We start from the raw sequence: 18,521 nt of genomic DNA, 5'->3' as shown, positions 1-18,521 counted from the left end.
TCAGATTTTTGTATGCACAAGAGCTCAACAAAGAACAGAATGTGGTTGCAAGTAGGATCGTAGTGTAGCCAAGTACTCCAAAATCAGTCATTAGGGTTTGACAATGAAGGAAGCATCTTCTTAAATAGAAGACACAATAAGAAATGGAGGGATAAGATTGAGAGGTGTAAAAAGAGAGGTCGGCTAGGATTAGAGGGTAGGTAAAAGAAATACCAAAATAATGAAAGAGGTAGGTAGTGTATGAATTAAGAGATGAATGACATGTATCATGTGTAGAAAAAGATAATGAATTAATTAAATAAATAAAGATTTATTTAATTAATAGAAGAAGTAGGACAATTAAATAAATAAAAATATTTATTTAATTTAGGAAAGGGATAATTTAAATGAGAAATAAGGCTAGAAGAGGATAAATGAATTAATTAAATAAATAAAAATTTATTTAATTAATAGAAGAATTAGGCTTAGATAATTAAATAAATAAAATATTTATTTAATTAGACATGACAATTTTGAGTGTCTACAATTTCAAAAACATCACAATCAATAAAAAACATGGCAAACACATTGTACATACTCATCCATGCAGATAACAAACAAACATTGTGATATACTCCACAAACATGACCACTTATCAATCAAACCAAACAATCAACATCAACACTCGAAAACTGTCTTCCACAAGGATGCATCCTTCCTTACCAAAACCAAGACACAATGACATTTGCTTTGACAAGAAAATTTTGTTTAAGCTATCAAATACTTGGTTGATTTGTGGGTTATTTATTCATATTGGGTTCTTACAGCATTTGTTTATGTATCTTTTGCGCATTATTCCGATGAAGTACTAGGGCATGTACTAATGGTGTCTATGTGGGAAGTTCACTAAGCTATGTGATCATAAGAAAAAATATAGTCATAGATCACTACGGCTTGCTGACTACAGTGTATACCTCGACCATATGAGCATGAACCACTACCAAGGATCCATATTCTTTATTCTTTATGTATATACTATTTGTTTGCAGGTACCAATGCTCTTTCTTTGGTTTCTCCTACCTCATCCAATTGGATACAGGTTTTTATCTGTTATTACGGTATGAACTTGTCTCAGGATATGATCAGCCTAAGATCAAGTAGGACATTCCAAGTCATGCATGAAAGAAGATAATCCTTGTCTATTCCGCAAGAAATACTCTGGTCAACTTGACCCATTATATCAAGTTGTTTGTATTAACTTGCTATATCAAACCCATGTAAGAAATACTCAGGTCATCTTGAATCATTATGTCAAGTTGCTTGTATGTTCTTCCAACATTTTAAAAAGCTCAATGATGAAAATAGAGCACTATGGGTCATCATTTCATTTCATCTATTTATAATGCATTCCGTTGCATATTGCTCATCCATTCACTCATTCATAGGCATAATTTTGAAAACAAATGTGAACAATGTTCATATAGGCAATTATGTGAAAATTATGTTGGTCTTGGATACAATCACAACAAAGTACTCTGATACATCATCAGTGCATCATGCAAAGTCTAAACAACCTTGCATTCATTTATCATGATCATATCCATCATATCATTTAGTTGCATTTAGTAAATTTAATATCATTATTAATTGCATTAATTACATATAGTTCATTATCATTTATTAACATTAGTCTACTTAGATCCATTCATCATTGCATACTCATAATGTTTAAGTTCATTCATATGATCAAATTGTCCTTGGTTGTATTAAACCATTTACTATACATTCATTTTGACATTATCATTTATCATCATTTATCACCATTTATCATTTATCATTGCATATATTCATTTATCTATCCATTAGTTAAAAAGTGCATTCATTCATCCATTTTAGTGTCTTATTCATACTCATTTTATTAGGATTCATTTAAAATGCATTCATTATCCCCTTTAAAAATTGCATTAAGGTGCAGTTATAACCATGCATTGCATTCTCATTTTTGCTTAATCATATTTTAGGCATTTGAAATCATAAAAAATCATTTGTTTCCAACATTAGTTCATACATATGCATTCATTTAGAAATCATCATTTAAACATTTGTATTAAATATTTGTTTATCCATGTTGCATTCATCTAATAAAACATATAGATGCATATCCATAAAAGAATCATTCATTCCAAACATTGCATTTACATCATGGCATATCATTCTCTCATCCTTGTATTAATATAAAGTACAAGATACTATCTATATCAATATATCATTATTCATCCATCATCATCATGGCATTACATACATAAAGCAATGCATCAACCAAATCATACATAAAAACTGCATTTGCATGTTAGTATCCACACATCATACATCATCATATACAATACATATAGACATCATGTAAGCATAAACCATCATAAACACATACATATAGCAAAGCACAAGTATCCATCTAAGCATAAATCCTGCATAAAATCCATATATCAAACATGCATATCATACACCAGAAATGGAATCACCTCATATATCACATCATATTGCCAAAAATACATGTATCGGAGTATAATGAAGTCCAACATATCGGCTACCAAGAGCCATCCAAGACATAGTCCAAAATGACAAATGTACAGAACATGCAAAATGTTCTCTCAAATGCCGCTCTGACCTGATGCTGCAACATCATGACCTGCTCCCCCACTCCCCCCTACACCACATGATCTATCTCGCCGAGGAGGCCCCATTACACCACCATTGCTCTGCACTCTCTCAGATCACTCTGATCTAGCCTGCCGCATCTGTGAATAGCTCATAGCTTGCTGACTAGCTGGCACCACCTGCTCATATAACCCCCACCAATAATCTATCTCAGCCCCTGCTCGCCACATCTCCCTCATCACCTCCCCAGTAGGAACCTATGCTCCTACTTCCACCTAGACTCTCTCCACCGCACTATCCCTCTCCCACATCACTACAGTTAGCTCTGACTCTCATGCAAAAAGTTGCACATCTCTAGCTGCTACCTCCACCTCTAGATCCTCCACTCATGTCTCGACTGCTGTAAGTCGAGTCTATAACACTAATATCATGTGGTCCCATAGATCTCCAGTGGCTCCCTCCCCTATATCCATAGGTGCCTCACTTGTAGCTCCCTCTCTAGTAGCTCCCTCCCCTCTCTCCATCGGTATCTCCCTCTCCATACCTCAGCCATATACCCTGACTCCTCCCTGCATCAAAGGACCCTATGATATCTACAGTGGCAACCCACCTCTACCTCTCTGTTGAACTCGACCACCTAAACCAAAACCTCCACCAGATCCTCCTCCTCCTCCTCCTCCTCCTCCCCCTCCTCCATCCCCATCATCCCCTCTCCCCCGTCCACCTACTATCAATCCTCAACCTCCTCTCCTCCTCTGTCTCCGTACCCTATCCTCCTCAAAAATGAGAATCAACTCCACCGGATCTAATATCCAAGGTATCAGATGAGCTGCCATATACTGCGTATACTCCTCTGATACCCTTGCATCTCCCACTCTCAGCCGTATATCCCATGGCCTTGCCTATAGCATCCAAAACTCCTCCAATTCCTAATCATATGAAAGTACTGGTCCCCATGCATACCTCTCTCGGACCACTCTGACGTACTCTCCTGAACCCCTTGGCAATCCCTGTTGACGACCAAACTGTCTCATCACTCGGCTTGACACCTATCTCTTTACATCATAGACTGCCCTCCCAATAAGGAATTGGGTCATGAACACATATGGTAATGCCTCTGCGTCATCCTCCTAGGGTTCACACTCAATATAGGGTCTTCAAATCACTGCATCCAGATCATCTAATGCCCGCCGCCACCACTCTAACTTCCCTAGGTGGAGCTGACTCATCATACTGCTATACATGTATACATAGGACTGGTCAATGGCCTAGAATCTTAGACTCACTGGTCAAGTCACTAGTAGATGCTCCCACGCCCATATATGCAATAGCGTCACTCCCACAGCTAAGGAGCCTCTCCTGCGGTACACCACCTCATGCAGCTCCTGATACATGTGCACTAACATGCATGATCCCTAGGCAAATCAGGTCCCCTCTGTCATCATCTGCTCTATAACCTAGCCCCAACCAACAACTAGCCCATGTGATCGCCTATCAGGACACAGTAGCCCTCCCACGATCCCTGACAAAACTACTGGCAATGGCTCATACAATGCCATGATATCCTTCCATGCTATGGAGCCATCATCAATGTACACATCCTCATCACAAAATCGCTGAACCGCTAGAGTCCCCCAGGATCTATCATAGGTCACCATCTCACCCCCAATAGGAATATGAAGAATGCGCCACACATCCTCTAGTGTCACTATCATCTCCCCCTACGCTAAGTGAAACATGCATGTCTCACTATGCCAGCACTTTACCAAGGCTATGATCAAATTGTGATTCATTCGAATCATGGGCATATACATAACGTCATACAACCCAGTCACTGCAATACAATCCACCTCGACCTTTGTCAACCGATTGCGTAAACCCTGTGTTGCTGGATGTCTCTCGCACAACTGTAAGACGTGTAGATCCTCCTGCACAGGTGTAATCAATCACTCATCATCAGTTGTTTTGTTTCAAACTTTTTTAAGTTTAAACCTAGACTATCAACAGATATTTTGATCAAGTATCTTCGGGTCTCAACAGGTAAGGAATCATGGCACACCTAGAATTCAATAGGCATTTATTCTAATGACCTAAGTCTCATTGGGGCTGCTATTGTTCAAAACAACTCCCATCTCACATCCCCATCCATCCATCATTGGCATCGGGAGATCTTTTTTTTCACACACTGGGGCATCTTGTTCCTAAAACAAAAGTGCTATCTTGCAAAACAAAAGCACTACTTTCTAGACAATAGCGCTAATACCCTAACAAAAGCACTTAATCAACCATGCAAAAGCACTCAAACTACAAAAATGCTACAAAACCTATGCAAAAATACTGCTTAACATCAAAAGCGCTCAATCAACCCCTCAAAAAGCGCTAAACACATAATAGCGCTCAAACAGGCACACAACAACACTAAATACACAGTAGTGCTCAAACATGTACACAATAGCGCTACTTATAGCAAAAGCGCTCAAACAACAACACAATAGCACCATTGCGACACAAAAACACTAGTTAATTGGACAAAAGCACCAAAACATAGTTTCAGCGCTATTGTCATGACTCAACTTGGACTTAGCTAAAAACATATCAAAAATGCCTAAAAATAAAAAATTTCAAATGTGCATACCGCTGGTCCGTAGTCCTCTGGCCGCTGGAACTGTCAGACTCGCTCAAAACGGTGCTCTGCAAGGGGTACCGACATCCTGACTGCTGCTTGCTCCTCCAAAAGGTCACTATCAGAGCTCTGAATTCACACTGGTCGCGGTTACAAATGACCCTGTTTTCACCCCTTTCTCTCCATATTAACCCTTCACAATCACCCAAATCTTCCCCCTGTTCACCGCTATGGTCCTTGTGCACTTCCCATGCCTCCTATTTTTCCATTTTATCTCTGATTTCTTCTATTCTTTCACCGTTATTGCTAAAATCTTCTCTTCTACCACCCTGCCAATTTTCATTCTTTTTCGAGAGATCGCCCAATTTTTTGAAATTTTCGGCCCATCTCTTGAGGGGGCATACCGCCCATTAAATTAACATTTTATGGGGCATTTCATCACACCTATTTTTCTTTCTTTGAAATGACGCGATAAATCGCACCGTCTCAAAGAGGGGTAAATGTAGTCACATAAATCTGTCCATTTTAATTAAATGAATATTTGCTATTTATTTGATTAAAAATCCACTAGCCATTAGTTAATTAAATTAATATTTAATTAATTTATCTTCAAAACATTCTCCTATTAATTAAATAAATTATTCAATTTATTTTAATTAATTCATTATACCAAATTCACAATCAATTAAATGAATAAATCATATTTGTTCAGTTTAAATCCCCTTTCCTCTTTTAAATGAATTAAATAAAACATTTATTTAAATCATTTATTCCCCCCCCACTTGCATTTTCCTACAAATGCAACTTGCACCTATTTATTGAAATAAATGAATTTTATTTTAATAAAAATCCTATTTTCCCTCACCCACCAAACCCACTTGCAATCCTAATCCCCTTCTAGATTCTTCTAACCCCTTCCTAATTAGCCTAATCCATCTCCTAATTATTTTCACATTCCTAAGCAACTTGGAGTCACTTCTCAAAGACCTCAAAGTCTTTGAAAAGTATTTAATGCTTTGTGTGTTCAACAATTTAACCTCTAAAGTCTTCCAAATCACTTATGGCTCTTACATAACCATTTATGGTTATTTCAACTTGCCCTCATGTGTCTCCTCAAGCATTTATTTCTTTGACCATGGTTATCCCTTTTACCTTTGCACAAGAGTTTATCCATTGGATAAAAGCTTTATTCTTTGAATAAAGATTTTATTCACTCAACCCAACCTTGACCTCAACTCCCAAGTTAACCCTCAGGTCATGTCAAACATTTAATGCTTCTTACATCTCCTCTCAACCTCTCTCATATTGACACTTGTCATCCTGGGATTGGGTTGAAAGCCCTCACATGGATCATGAACCATTCAATCCTGACCATTGTTGAGATTACTCAATCTCAACCATCCATTGCTCCATTTTTCCTATAAATAAAGCCCATTTCTTCATAATCTAGATCCTAAAAACTTGTATGCATTTAACCTATAGGCATTTTAGAGAGCATTTAGCATAGAATACTAAATATTTTGTTATTTTGACTTAAAATAAATCATTTTAGCATCTTAGCATCTAATACTAGTTTATTTTACACTTGCATAGCATAAGCTTGAGATCATCTACAATCTTGAATCTCCATAAGCATCCATAGTGCAAAAAACTACTGAGAGCTACACTATTTTGGAACTTGGAGAGGAGAGGAAAAAGGGAGAAGGAGCTAAGAACATGTTAAGAGGCATTTGGAGATGCCTTCTTATATTTGTTTCATTGGTGAAATATGTTAGCATGATCTTAGTATCTGTTTTGATATGCCTGCTTAGGTTAATCTTTAGTTGAATAACACTAACATTAATCTTGTTTCTTCTTGTTTTTGTGTTATAAGACCATAGGTTCCAGTCTAATCTTTGTGTATTTTCCAGAGCATTAGTTTGTATTAATTTATCTCGAACTTGTTGATGTATTTCCCTCATCACTTCAACAAAATCATCCGCTTGAGCACTGCTCCTTTCAATACTTTGCACTTCTCAGAGTTCAAGAACACCTCTAGGATGGGTCCCATATACAATTTGAAAAGGACTCAATCCTATACTTTTGTTCACAGAGTCATTATATGAGAACTTTGCTTGTGGGAGAATAGTATCCCAAGTGGCCCCATGGTTCTTAGTCAAACATCTCAACAAATTACCAAGGGATCTATTAATCACCTCTACCTGTCCATCAGATTGAGGGTGATAAGAAGAAGAGAAGGACAAGTTTGTCCCTAACGTATGCTACAAAGTCCTCCAAAAATGTCCTACAAACTTAGGATCCCGGTCTGATATAATGCTTAAGGGTAACCCATGAAGTCTAACAACCTCCTTGAAGAACAAACCAACAATATTGGAAGCATCATGTGTAACTTTGCATGGGAAAAAGTGTGCCATTTTGTAAAACCTGTCCACAACAACATATATACTATCATAACCTGATTTAGTCCTAGGAAGACCTAAGACAAAGTCCATGCTAACTGAATCCCAAGGTTTGGTAGGGATTGGTAATGGAGTGTATAGACCTGCATTCGAACTTGTCCCTTTGGCCCTTTGACATACCAAACACTCTGTCACATACTTTCTCACATATGACTACATCCTAGGCCAAAAGTAGAATCTCCTAACCAATTCAAGTGTCCTGACAAACCCCCACGATGTTTTTAATTTACAATATTTTCCCTCATGGAGCAATTAGGAATACAAAGTTGTCTGCCTTTGAAAAGTAAGCCTTCTTGGAGAATATAATCGGAAAAAATAGTATGATACTTATCATTCATGTCCTTACAAACTTCATAGGCCTCCTTGAAATCTTCATCTCCTTGATACATGTCTTTTAAGGCATTGATGCCCATGCTTTCCAATTGAATCTCCTAGATGACTAAGTTCCTTCTACTAAGTGTATCGACAACTTTATTAGCTACTCTGTATGATAGTCCATCCAACATAGCAACCGGTTTTTAAACATCCTAAACAACGAAATGACCACGCAAGGAGAGGGTAATTTAAATCTTGGAAATGGAGGGAACAACGAGGTAGGGTCCTCTGGTTCTACCGCCTCTACAGCTCAAGGACAAGCGATGATGATGAGGACGAGAGACTGGATGGGGACCCACGACAATGAGACCCTCTTCCTGACCGCAAAAAGATGATACTTTCTCCAAAATTGGGTCCCGAGGTTGGGAAAGCTGACTTAGAAAAGATAATAGAGGTGAAGGCTCTCAAACCTTGGTGTAATCTTTTTGTAAACAAATCGACTGATAAATCGCCCTTCCCTTTGTGAAAGATATCTTTGATAGAAAAATGGGAAAACTAGCTATTGTTGTTTCAGATTTGGTTATTGATCATAACATCTCTCTAATGGCCTTCTCTTTGGTGGGAAAGTTTGTTGGACCACGACCCAATATTGAGGATGTTAGATCTTTTGTTAAGAGAAAATGGAGGCTAAAAGGATAGGTTGATGTTTCAGCCCTGTCAAGGGGTTTTTTTTGTTTTTTCCTTTTTTTGCGGGGAAGATATGGAAGCAACATTAAGCGGTGGTCCTTGGATGTTTGGTAAATCCTCCCTATCCTTGAGAAATGGTCTCCTAATATGGAACTTAACGATTATTTCTTTGAATCTATTCCAGTCTGGGTAAGGTTGCCAGGATTGCCACTTGAATGTTGGGTTGAGGATGTTTTCTCTGGAATAGTGAACTCCTTTGGGGAGCTTGTTGCGATAGATCCAATGACTGCAGCTCGAAAGAGGTTGGTTTATGCATGCATTTGTGTCAATATCTCATAGAAGATGGATCTTCCTAGCTCTATAGATATAAATTCCAAGCTTGGATTATGGGAGCAGACAATAGATTTTGAGTCCCTCCCATTTGTGTGATTTTCCTGTAAGAAAGCTAGACACTGGGCTAAGGCTTTCCCTAGTAACCCTAAAACAACTATGAAGATTAACAATCCCCAGAAATAGGTATGGAAGGAAAAGAATAATATAAAGGAAGATAGTAGAGTGGAAGGAGGAAGTGGAACTCCTGGTAATATATAAGACTCTTCAAAAGATGATAGAAATCCTAAGGCTCCCCTTTTGAAGAAAGATAAAAAGATTGAAAGTAGTGGTTTTGAGATCAAAACTGTCAATACTTTTGAGGCCCTACAGACTCAGGATGAAGAGATTGCAATCATTGAAGAGATTCTTGAAGAAGGTGAGATTGAGGATGCAACTGAAGCTCAACATGAGGCCCCTCAAGTTTCAAAAATAAAAAGAGATGAAGAGTGCTCAAATGATATTGAAGGACATGAAGTTAACTTTGGAAGGAAGAACAAGTTTGGATCGCCTAAGGCCAATATAAATGCATTATTCCAGAATACTGGACTTGACTCGCCCACCTTATCCCAGAAAAGAGGAGAACTATGGAATAACATGAAGGTTGACTCTAGAGATGAGTATGAGGAAGAAGTAATAGGGAATGGAAAAAAGAAAAATAAGAAGGCAGGATGCCCTAATGGGGTGAAAACTAGAACTAGATCCAAGGCGGATATTGGACTATCCAAATCTCCGTAGGGACATAGATCAATGAAATGGCATAGGGACCAGGAGAGTAAGCAAAACATAGCTGATGGAAGGCAACAAACTTTACACAAATCTTGCCCCCAGGTTTCCAAATGAAGGTAATCTCATGGAACATTCGAGGCCTAAATGGTCTCAATAAACAAGATATATTACAGAATCGCATCCGAGACCATAAGCGGGATATTATCCTTGTTCAGGAAACCAAAATGAGTAAGGAGAAAGTTGAAAATTTAAACTTCTTTAAAAATGGAGGGGTTTGTGGTAGTAGCTTGAATGGGGCATCTAGTGGGGTGGCTATTTTCTGGAACAAGAAAACTATTTTAGGAAATACGATTGATGAAGATGGTAATATCATATCTATGAAAGTTAAAAGAAGCTTTGAAGGAAAGGAATGGGTGGTCACTAATATCTATGCCCCTAACTCCAAAGCTGCTAGGAGTAAGTTATGGGATAAAATATAGCAGAAAAGAAGATCTTTCCCTAAGGACAGTTGGATATTGATGGGAGATTTCAACACTCCTTTGCAAGGAACTAAAAAATCTGGAGGAACTCAGGCCCAACTGGACAACAGAACTAATTTGATGGACTTCATCAATGACAATGCTCTCATTGATACTGATCTCACTAGAGCTTCTTACACTTGGTCCAATTGCAGGGATGGAGTTGACCTCATTCAAGTAAGACTTGACAGGTCCCTAATTACTAATGATTGGTTTCTTTCTCATAGATGTTCCTTGTCAGTGGTCAATAGAATTGGCTCGGATTATTATCCCATTTCCTTTGTTGCTAAGTCCATTAAGAGTAAACAATGCTTTCCTTTCCGATTTGAGAAATTGTGGATATCTCACCCCTCTCTGGAAAAATCGATTGCCAGCTGGTGGAATATTGATGTGAATGGAATAGCCATGTACAAAGTTGCCAAAAAACTTAGAAACATCAAAGATAATATTAAGATCTGGAACAAGAAGGTCTTTGGTGATATTTTTGAATTAAAAAAAAAGCTAAAGGAGGAACTAGAACAGATCCAAAACTCAATACAGATGAAGGCTATAAAAAGTATCCCAAGGCTAAGGAAGATGATATATTAGTCAAAATTCACAACATTATTTCTAGGGAGGAAAGCTATTGGAGACAGAGATCTAGGGCTATTTGGCTAGAAGCTAGAGATAGAAATACTAAATTTTTTCACATGACTTCTATGAAACATAAAGCTGCGAATAAAATTTCCAGATTAATTGTTGAGGACAAAATTCTTCTTAAGGAGGATGATATTAGGAATGAAGCTATTAGTTTCTTTTCTCTGCTCCTCACTGGTAGCAAGGAGATTGATTTTACTAAACAATAGGATTTGGTTGACATCATCCCCAAGGTTATTGATCCTAACCAGAAGAAGGCCCTTTCTGCAATCCTCTCTGCTGAGGAAATTAAAAAAGTTTTTCTATCCTTTCATGGGGATAAGGCTCCGAGAGTTGATGGTTTCCCCATGTTTTTCTTCCAAGAATTTTGGCATATTGTGGGAAAAGACACAATCAATGTAGTTAAAGAATTTTTTGGTTCTAGAAGAATCCTTAAGGAAATCAACTCCACTTTTATTGCCTTAATTCCAAAGGTGACTGGGGTGGATTCCATGGGAATATTTAGGCCTATAAGTCTATGTAACTCCTTTTATAAGATCATATCTAAAGTTTTGACTTCCAGACTATTGGTTGTCCTCCCTTTTATCATCTCTGAGGAGAAAAAAGGTTTTGTCCCTGGTAGGCAGATTCTAGATTCTATCATTCTTATGCATGAGAATATTCATTCCCTCAATGCTGCCAATAAAGAAGGTTTTTTGATAAAGCTGGATCTGGCGAAAGCTTATGATGGAGTGGAGTGGAAAGTTCTCTTCATAATTATGGAGGCTTTTGGATTTGATGAGAAGATAATCAAAATTATCAAAGAATTGGTCTCCACCACAATGTTTTCTATTCAGATTAATGGATCTCCTTCTAGATTCTTTAATTTGCCTAGGGGGCTTAGACAAGGAGATCCCATATCTCCCATCCTTTTCACCATCCTGGCAGAGAGTATGAATAGATTGATCTAAAAAATGAAAGTGAATGAAATTATCAAAGGTCTTCAACCTTCCTCTGCTAATGTTTTATGTTCTCACCAATAGTTTATTGACACTATCCTAATGGGATACTCTTCTATTGGGGAGGCTACTGCCTTTAAAGGTGCTCTTAATTCTTATTCTTTGGCTATGAGCCAATAAGTCAATTGAGACAAGTCAACTATATACTTCATGAATACTCCTATTATAAGACAATAGAGAATTGCTAATATCATTGGGTGCAAGGTGGAAATGCTCCCCTCCACTTATTTGGGTCTCCCATTGGGATTAGTTCCCCATAACTCCTTCTGGAATATGTTAATTGACAAACTTGACAAAAAACTTGCTGGTTGGAAAGGATCCATGTTATCTCAAGCTAGAAAGGTGCAGCTCCTTCAAGCTACTCTCTAGAATCTCCCTGTCTATGCTCTCAGTCTATTTGGCATTCTGGCTAAATTTGTTGAAGCCTTAGAAAGGATTCAGAAAAGATTTCTTTGGTCAGGGGTTGAAAAAAAAATAGAATATCCTTGGTTGCCTGGGATAAAGTATGTAAGCCTAAGAGTAAAGGAGGTCTTGGTATTAAAGATCTCAAAACTTTTAATAAAGCTCTTCTTGCTAAACAAATATGGAGGGATTATGACATTAATAAAGATTGGAACCGGATTTGGTTTGACAAATATATTCATGGTCAACCTCTCCAGGCTTTCCTCCACTTAGAAGACATCCCTGTTGGGTCTTTCATTTGGAACAATATTATCAAATCCATAAAAGTGGCCAAAGTTGGAGCAAGATGGGTCCTTCGAAAAGGTGACAAAATTAGGTTTTGGGAGGATCCTTGGATTAAAAATGAACCTCTCTTTAATCAAGATAGAAATCAATTCATTGATGAATGTAAAAGGAGGTTTGGGTCTATGGTATGTAACTACTGGAAGGAGAACCGATGGGTTAGCCTGGATGTTATTCATGTTGGGTTTTCCTTGCTTCAGCAGGAGTTGCTATCCCTTTCTATTAAAAATAACTCTGATGATGTTTTCCTCTGGAAGAGTAATCCAAGGGATGAGTTCATGGTTGCCTCAGCCTATAAAAACACTTTTACCCAGATCAACAACCCTATATGGAGTAAAGTTTGGAATGGAATTCTTATCCCTAAAGTCAACATGTTCTTTTGGCTTGCTACTCATAATAGGATCCTTACTATTGATAACTTGGCCCGAAGAGGTTTTATGTTCCCTAATAGGTTTGAGCTATGTCAGAAAGAGGAAGAATCAGTTGATCATTTGTTTATACATTGCTCCTTCACTTGGGAAATCTGGAGTAAATTTTGGGTGAATTGGAAAGTTGATTGGCTTATGCATAAGAGTCTCAGGGAAATTATCTAGCAATGGACCTTCCCCACCAGATTTCCTCTTATAAAGAACCTTTGGTCCTTGATCCTTCCCATGACATGCTTGGGTATCTAGAAAGAGAGAAATAACAAAATTTTTAGGGAAGTTAAGTGCACTCCTAAGGTGGTCTTTGAAAAAGTTTGCAGGGCTATAAAAGAAAACATTAATATTCCTCACAGGATTATTAAACAATGGTTTTTTGATGATATGAATGATATTGAAAAAGGCATCCTTACTAAATGTAATTTAATTGACAAAGTCTATAGATCTGACAATAAGACAAGGAGAGAAAATATTGTTTGGAGATTTCCTGATCATGACTGGGATAAGGTGAATTTTGATGGGGCTGCTAAAGGCAACCGTGGGAAGTCCAGTGGTGGAGGAGTCATCAGAAATGCCCAAGGTGTCTACATTGCTGCTATTGCTTCTCATTTTGGTGTCCAAAACAATAATGTGGCTAAAGCTTAGGCTATGCTAAAAAGCCTCCAGCTTGCTCAGGGATTCAAATTTTAAAAAATTTGGTTAGAAGGTGACTCCCTCAATATCATTCAGGCTCTTAAAGGTAATAGTTCTTCCTCATGGAATATTACTAATATGATTGAAAGTGCTAAAAAGCTATTAAATGACTATGTTAGTATTATCATAACTCACACTCTAAGGGAAGGCAATAAGGTTGCAGACCTTTTAGCTAATGAAGGGGTCAATTTAGAGGTGGAGGATAAATACATTAGAGAGGCCCATTGTAAAAGGGATGTTAGGGAGAAATTATTATTTGATCGCATCAATGGATCAAGTTAAAATCATTATTACCTTTTGGGGTCCGAAAATCAAAGACAAAGTTTGGAGGCGAATGAACTGTCAGTTAATGAGTGTTATTAGGCATCATTTTCATGATCATTTGTGTAAAGGGGATTATAATAATATGTGTGAGATCTCTGCGGCCATTATTATTTCCTTTAAAATCTTGGATGGTACTCTATTCTGTTATCCCAGTTTTTTGTTCGAGAGCCTTTGTTTCAATCTTGGTTTGTAGTTTGTGAGTGGTAATGATGATCTGCTATCCAATATGGGAGGCAACCTAAACCGGACTGATCCCTCTGGTTATGAGAATTGGAAGAGTGAGTGAAAATTTTAGAGGAGGCTCCATAGATATGGATTCATCGACTATATGGAAAAGTTGCATGGTAGCAGAAAATCGGTGTCTCAAGGCTTTGCTAAGGGTTGGAATAGCAACATAGTCACTTTGTTTGGGGAGACCTGGAAGATTGATGAGGACTTGATTGCGGAGGTCACAGGACTCCAGAAGGAGGGCACTAAATTCTATAGAGATTGAAAGTTTGCTGCTGAAGCGATCAAAAACTTCCCGAAATCTGAGAATGAGAAGGCTCGGCTTGTCAAGAAAGACAACGTTTCTTACTACCTCCCCTAGCAGGTAAAGCTTTTTTGGCAGAAAATGCTAAGGGTCCTGATGGAATTCTTAATTGTTGATGGTAGATTTACTAAAGTCTACAATTATCATTTTGCAATTCTCAATCATTTTCGCTATGGGGTTAAAATTTATCTACCCTTTTATTTAGCTTCTTCTTTGAATGAGAGCTTGGCTAACCATGCCAAAAAGCCCAAATATTATCCCATAGCCCATCAAGGGCTTATTTTCCTCATTTACGAACACCTGAAGGAAAAAGCTAGGGTTAGAAAGGATGATAACCTGGTTACAAATGCTCACAGTTTTTAGAGTTGTAATGACCCTCAGTCTGATGATGATTTGTCTAATACCCCTACCCACAAAAAAGGGAGAGCCGACATTGATAATGTGGACATGGAGGTGAATGAAGATTTGGAGGACGAACAGGGGAAGGAGGAGGAGATTGAAGTGGAGAGCAAGAAGGAAGAGAATGCTGGAGGTGAGGAGGAAAGGAAAAAAGAGGCCAATTCTGAAAACCCTAATTCTAACCCTATGGGTTTGGATAGAAGGAATGTTGACCTGAACTCCATGGAGGAAGCCAACCCTAAATCCATGAGCTCTATATAGGGAAGGGATTCAGCAAACACTATCTTGAATATTTCTCAAAATAGCACGCTAGAGTCTCTCAATCTCCAGAAGTGAGTTATTGACAATATTACCAGCATTCAGAGCAAATGGAGGGACTTGGACAACAAGATTAACAATTTGATCAAGGAAACCAATTCGGGGAAAAAGAGCACGGAGGAGGAAACCAGTGAAGCTGAGGAGGAAATCGAAATGCAGGAATGGGCAGAAAAAGACATTATAAAAAAGGATTTGAAACATCTGGAGGATGTTATTATAATTGTTAAGGAAAAGATTGAGGAGGATAATGAGAACATCACCAATTGGGTCGCCAAGACTGAGAAGGCTTTGAAAAGCTTCATGAACCACAGTCTGGAGGTCTTGAGAGTCTCATCTCAAAACATGAATTCCTTGGTGGATCACTTAGAGATGAGAACCCAAAATAAGGATTTGGTAATCATTGATGATTTATCGACCTCCACCTCTACAACTAGGCGAAGGACCAGGCAGACAACCAGTGATATAGAGAAAAAGACTAAGGAGATTTAGATGAATTAGGAGAACAATGATCTAAGAGAAGCTGCTAAGGCCATGATGCTGTTGGTTCAGAATGCTGAGGAGTCTATAAAAGTTTTTATTTGACATGTAATGTTGGGTTTTGGTTGCCAGTCTGTCGTTGGCTCTGTGTTGTTCTTATGTCCCTGCTACTGGTCTTTTTGCTTGTTTGTTGTAGCTATTTTGTCTTGGTCCTTTCTTCTCTTGCTTCTTTCATGATTTTCTTTTGTATTGTAAGCGGGTTTCAGGTCCCTTAAAACCTGATTTTCCTTAATCAAAAACTTTATTAGCTACTCCTTTCTTATGTAGGATAGTGAAAGTGTAAGCTTGGAGATATTCCATCCACTTCATATGTCAGTGATTTAGTTTCTCTCACCTATTCAAAAAACTTAGAGAATGGTTGTTAGTATATACACTAAACTCCTTAGGTAAAAGATAATGTCTCCACTTCCTAAGAGATTGCACCATAGCATACATCTCTAGGTCATTAGTAGAATAATTTTTCTTTGCCTCATTTAGTTTCTCACTAAAAAATGCCACTGGCCTACCTTCCTAACTCAAGACTCCTCCTATGGCCTTCTTTGATGCATCACACTCAATAGTGAAAATTAACCTTGTGAAAGTCAGGGAGTACGAAAATAGGTTGCTCTGAAATCTTAATTTTTAAAAACTCAAATGATTGACTAGCCTCCTTAGTCCAGACAAACTGACATTTCCTTCCAGCTTTTATGTTTTCTATCATTGGTGCACTAACGGCATTGAAATTCTTAATAAACTTTCTATAAAAACTTGCTAACCCATGGAAACCTTTTACCTCACTTGCTGACTGAGGGGTTGGCCAGTTTAGGATTGCCTCCACCTTAGATGGATCCATTTTCAAACTTCCTTGAGAAATCACAAATCCAGGGAACACTAGTTCTTCTTGTAAGAAGACACATTTATCCAAATTGATCTTCAACTACTCCTCATGTAACCTTTTCAACACCAAATCCAAGTGCATTAGATGTGCATTCCAGTCTTTACTAAAAATCAATATATAATCTAGATACACTACTACAAAATGATTGATGAAGGGATTAAGAACCTCATTCATGAGTCTCATGAATGTACTAGGGGTGTTGGAAAGTCCAAATGGCATTACCATTCACTCATATAGGCCTTCATTGGTATTAAAAGTTGTCTTCCATTGGTCTCCATCTCTGATCCTTATTTGATGGTAACCACTTTTCAAATCCATTTTGGAATAGTACTTGGACCCTCCTAGACAATCCATCAAGTCCTCCATTCTTGGCATTGGGAATCTATATCTGATTGTTATCTTATTGATGGCCCTAGAATCGGTACACAACCTCCATGTTCCTTCTTTCTTAGGAGCTAGTAATGCAGGGACTACACAAGGACTTATGCTCTTCCTAATGAACCCTTTCTCAAGCAATTCTCAGATTTGTCTTACAACTTCTGCATTTTGTTTAGGGGTAAGCTTGTATGCTACCTTATTGGGTAGTGTAGCATCTGGTATGAGGTCAATACAGTGATTGATTTCCCTTTGAGGGGGTAAGGAATTTTTGGTACTGTCTGCAACTATCCCCTTATACTGGTCTAGCAAATTTTGAACCTCTTTAGGACCTACTCTCCTTTATGTCTTTTGGTTCTTAGGCTGCTTCTTAGGTTTAGTCCTAGGCTTGAAAACTATTGCAAAACAAGGAGTATCCTTCTCCTTCAAACCCTTCATGAACTCCCTCTCATCCAATAGCATGACACTAGTCACAATGTGTTTATCCTTACTATCATCTGGAAGAGGTGTCATAGTGAAGTTCACCCCATTCTTAGTGATGGTGTAAACATTCTTCCTTCCCTCATGCCTATAATCTACATCATATTGCCAAGGCCTACCTAGTAGCAGATGATAAGCATCCATTCTACTACATCACACAACACCCTATCTTTGTATTCACCTATTGAAAATTCTATCCAAACTTTCTCACTAATCAGGGCTTATTGACCTTTGTTCAACCAAGACACTTTATAAGGGTGGGGATGAGGTATTATTTGCAAGTTAATCTTAGTAACCATTTCAATAGAAGCTATGTTATCTATGGACCCTGAGTCCACAATGAATTTACATACCTTTCCTTATACCTTGCAAGAGGTTATGAAAAGAGATTTCCTCTGAGGTGGTTCTTTGATGGTTGGCACTTTCAAGAGGGTCCTATTGATCATCAAGAGTTCTCCTTGCTCCAGATCTACAAACTTTGAAGTTGATGTGTGGTAGGAGGTCATGCTTTGACTATCTTCTTCTTGTATTAGATGTGCTCTCCTATCACCTCCTTGGCTACCATTTCTTAGCTTCTCAGGACATCTAAATGACTGATGCCCAACTTGGTTGCATGAAAAACACCTATCAGTGAAGACACTGGGTCTTCTTCCACCGAATATTCCTCTACCATTTTCCCTCCTTCCTCTAAAGCTACCTTTGTTCCTTGATTCTCCCTCTTGTTCCTGATGGTTGGACTCTCCTTGGGGTTTAAGAGATGATCCTCTTCCATTGAATCTACCGTTGCCTCTGAAACTTGCACCCTTTCCTCTATTATTGTGTTCTCCTCTCCTTTTTTTCTTCTCCTCAATC

General features: G+C 38.1%; 1 protein-coding gene across 1 annotated transcript; it reads left to right on the top strand.

The window, feature by feature from the left end:
• The first annotated feature begins 15,130 nt into the window (after nucleotides 1-15,130).
• LOC131857032 (uncharacterized) lies at nucleotides 15,131-15,889 on the top strand. The gene is made up of 2 exons (XM_059209020.1): nucleotides 15,131-15,289; nucleotides 15,446-15,889. The coding sequence occupies exons 1-2, from the start codon at nucleotides 15,131-15,133 to the stop codon at nucleotides 15,887-15,889; spliced, it is 603 nt and encodes a 200-aa protein (XP_059065003.1).
• Nucleotides 15,890-18,521: the final 2,632 nt, after the last annotated feature.

The sequence above is a fragment of the Cryptomeria japonica genome, chromosome 1 (genome assembly GCF_030272615.1).
Source record: "Cryptomeria japonica chromosome 1, Sugi_1.0, whole genome shotgun sequence".
NCBI classification, from domain to species: Eukaryota; Viridiplantae; Streptophyta; class Pinopsida; order Cupressales; family Cupressaceae; genus Cryptomeria; species Cryptomeria japonica.
This window is presented reverse-complemented; position numbering and strand designations above follow the sequence as displayed.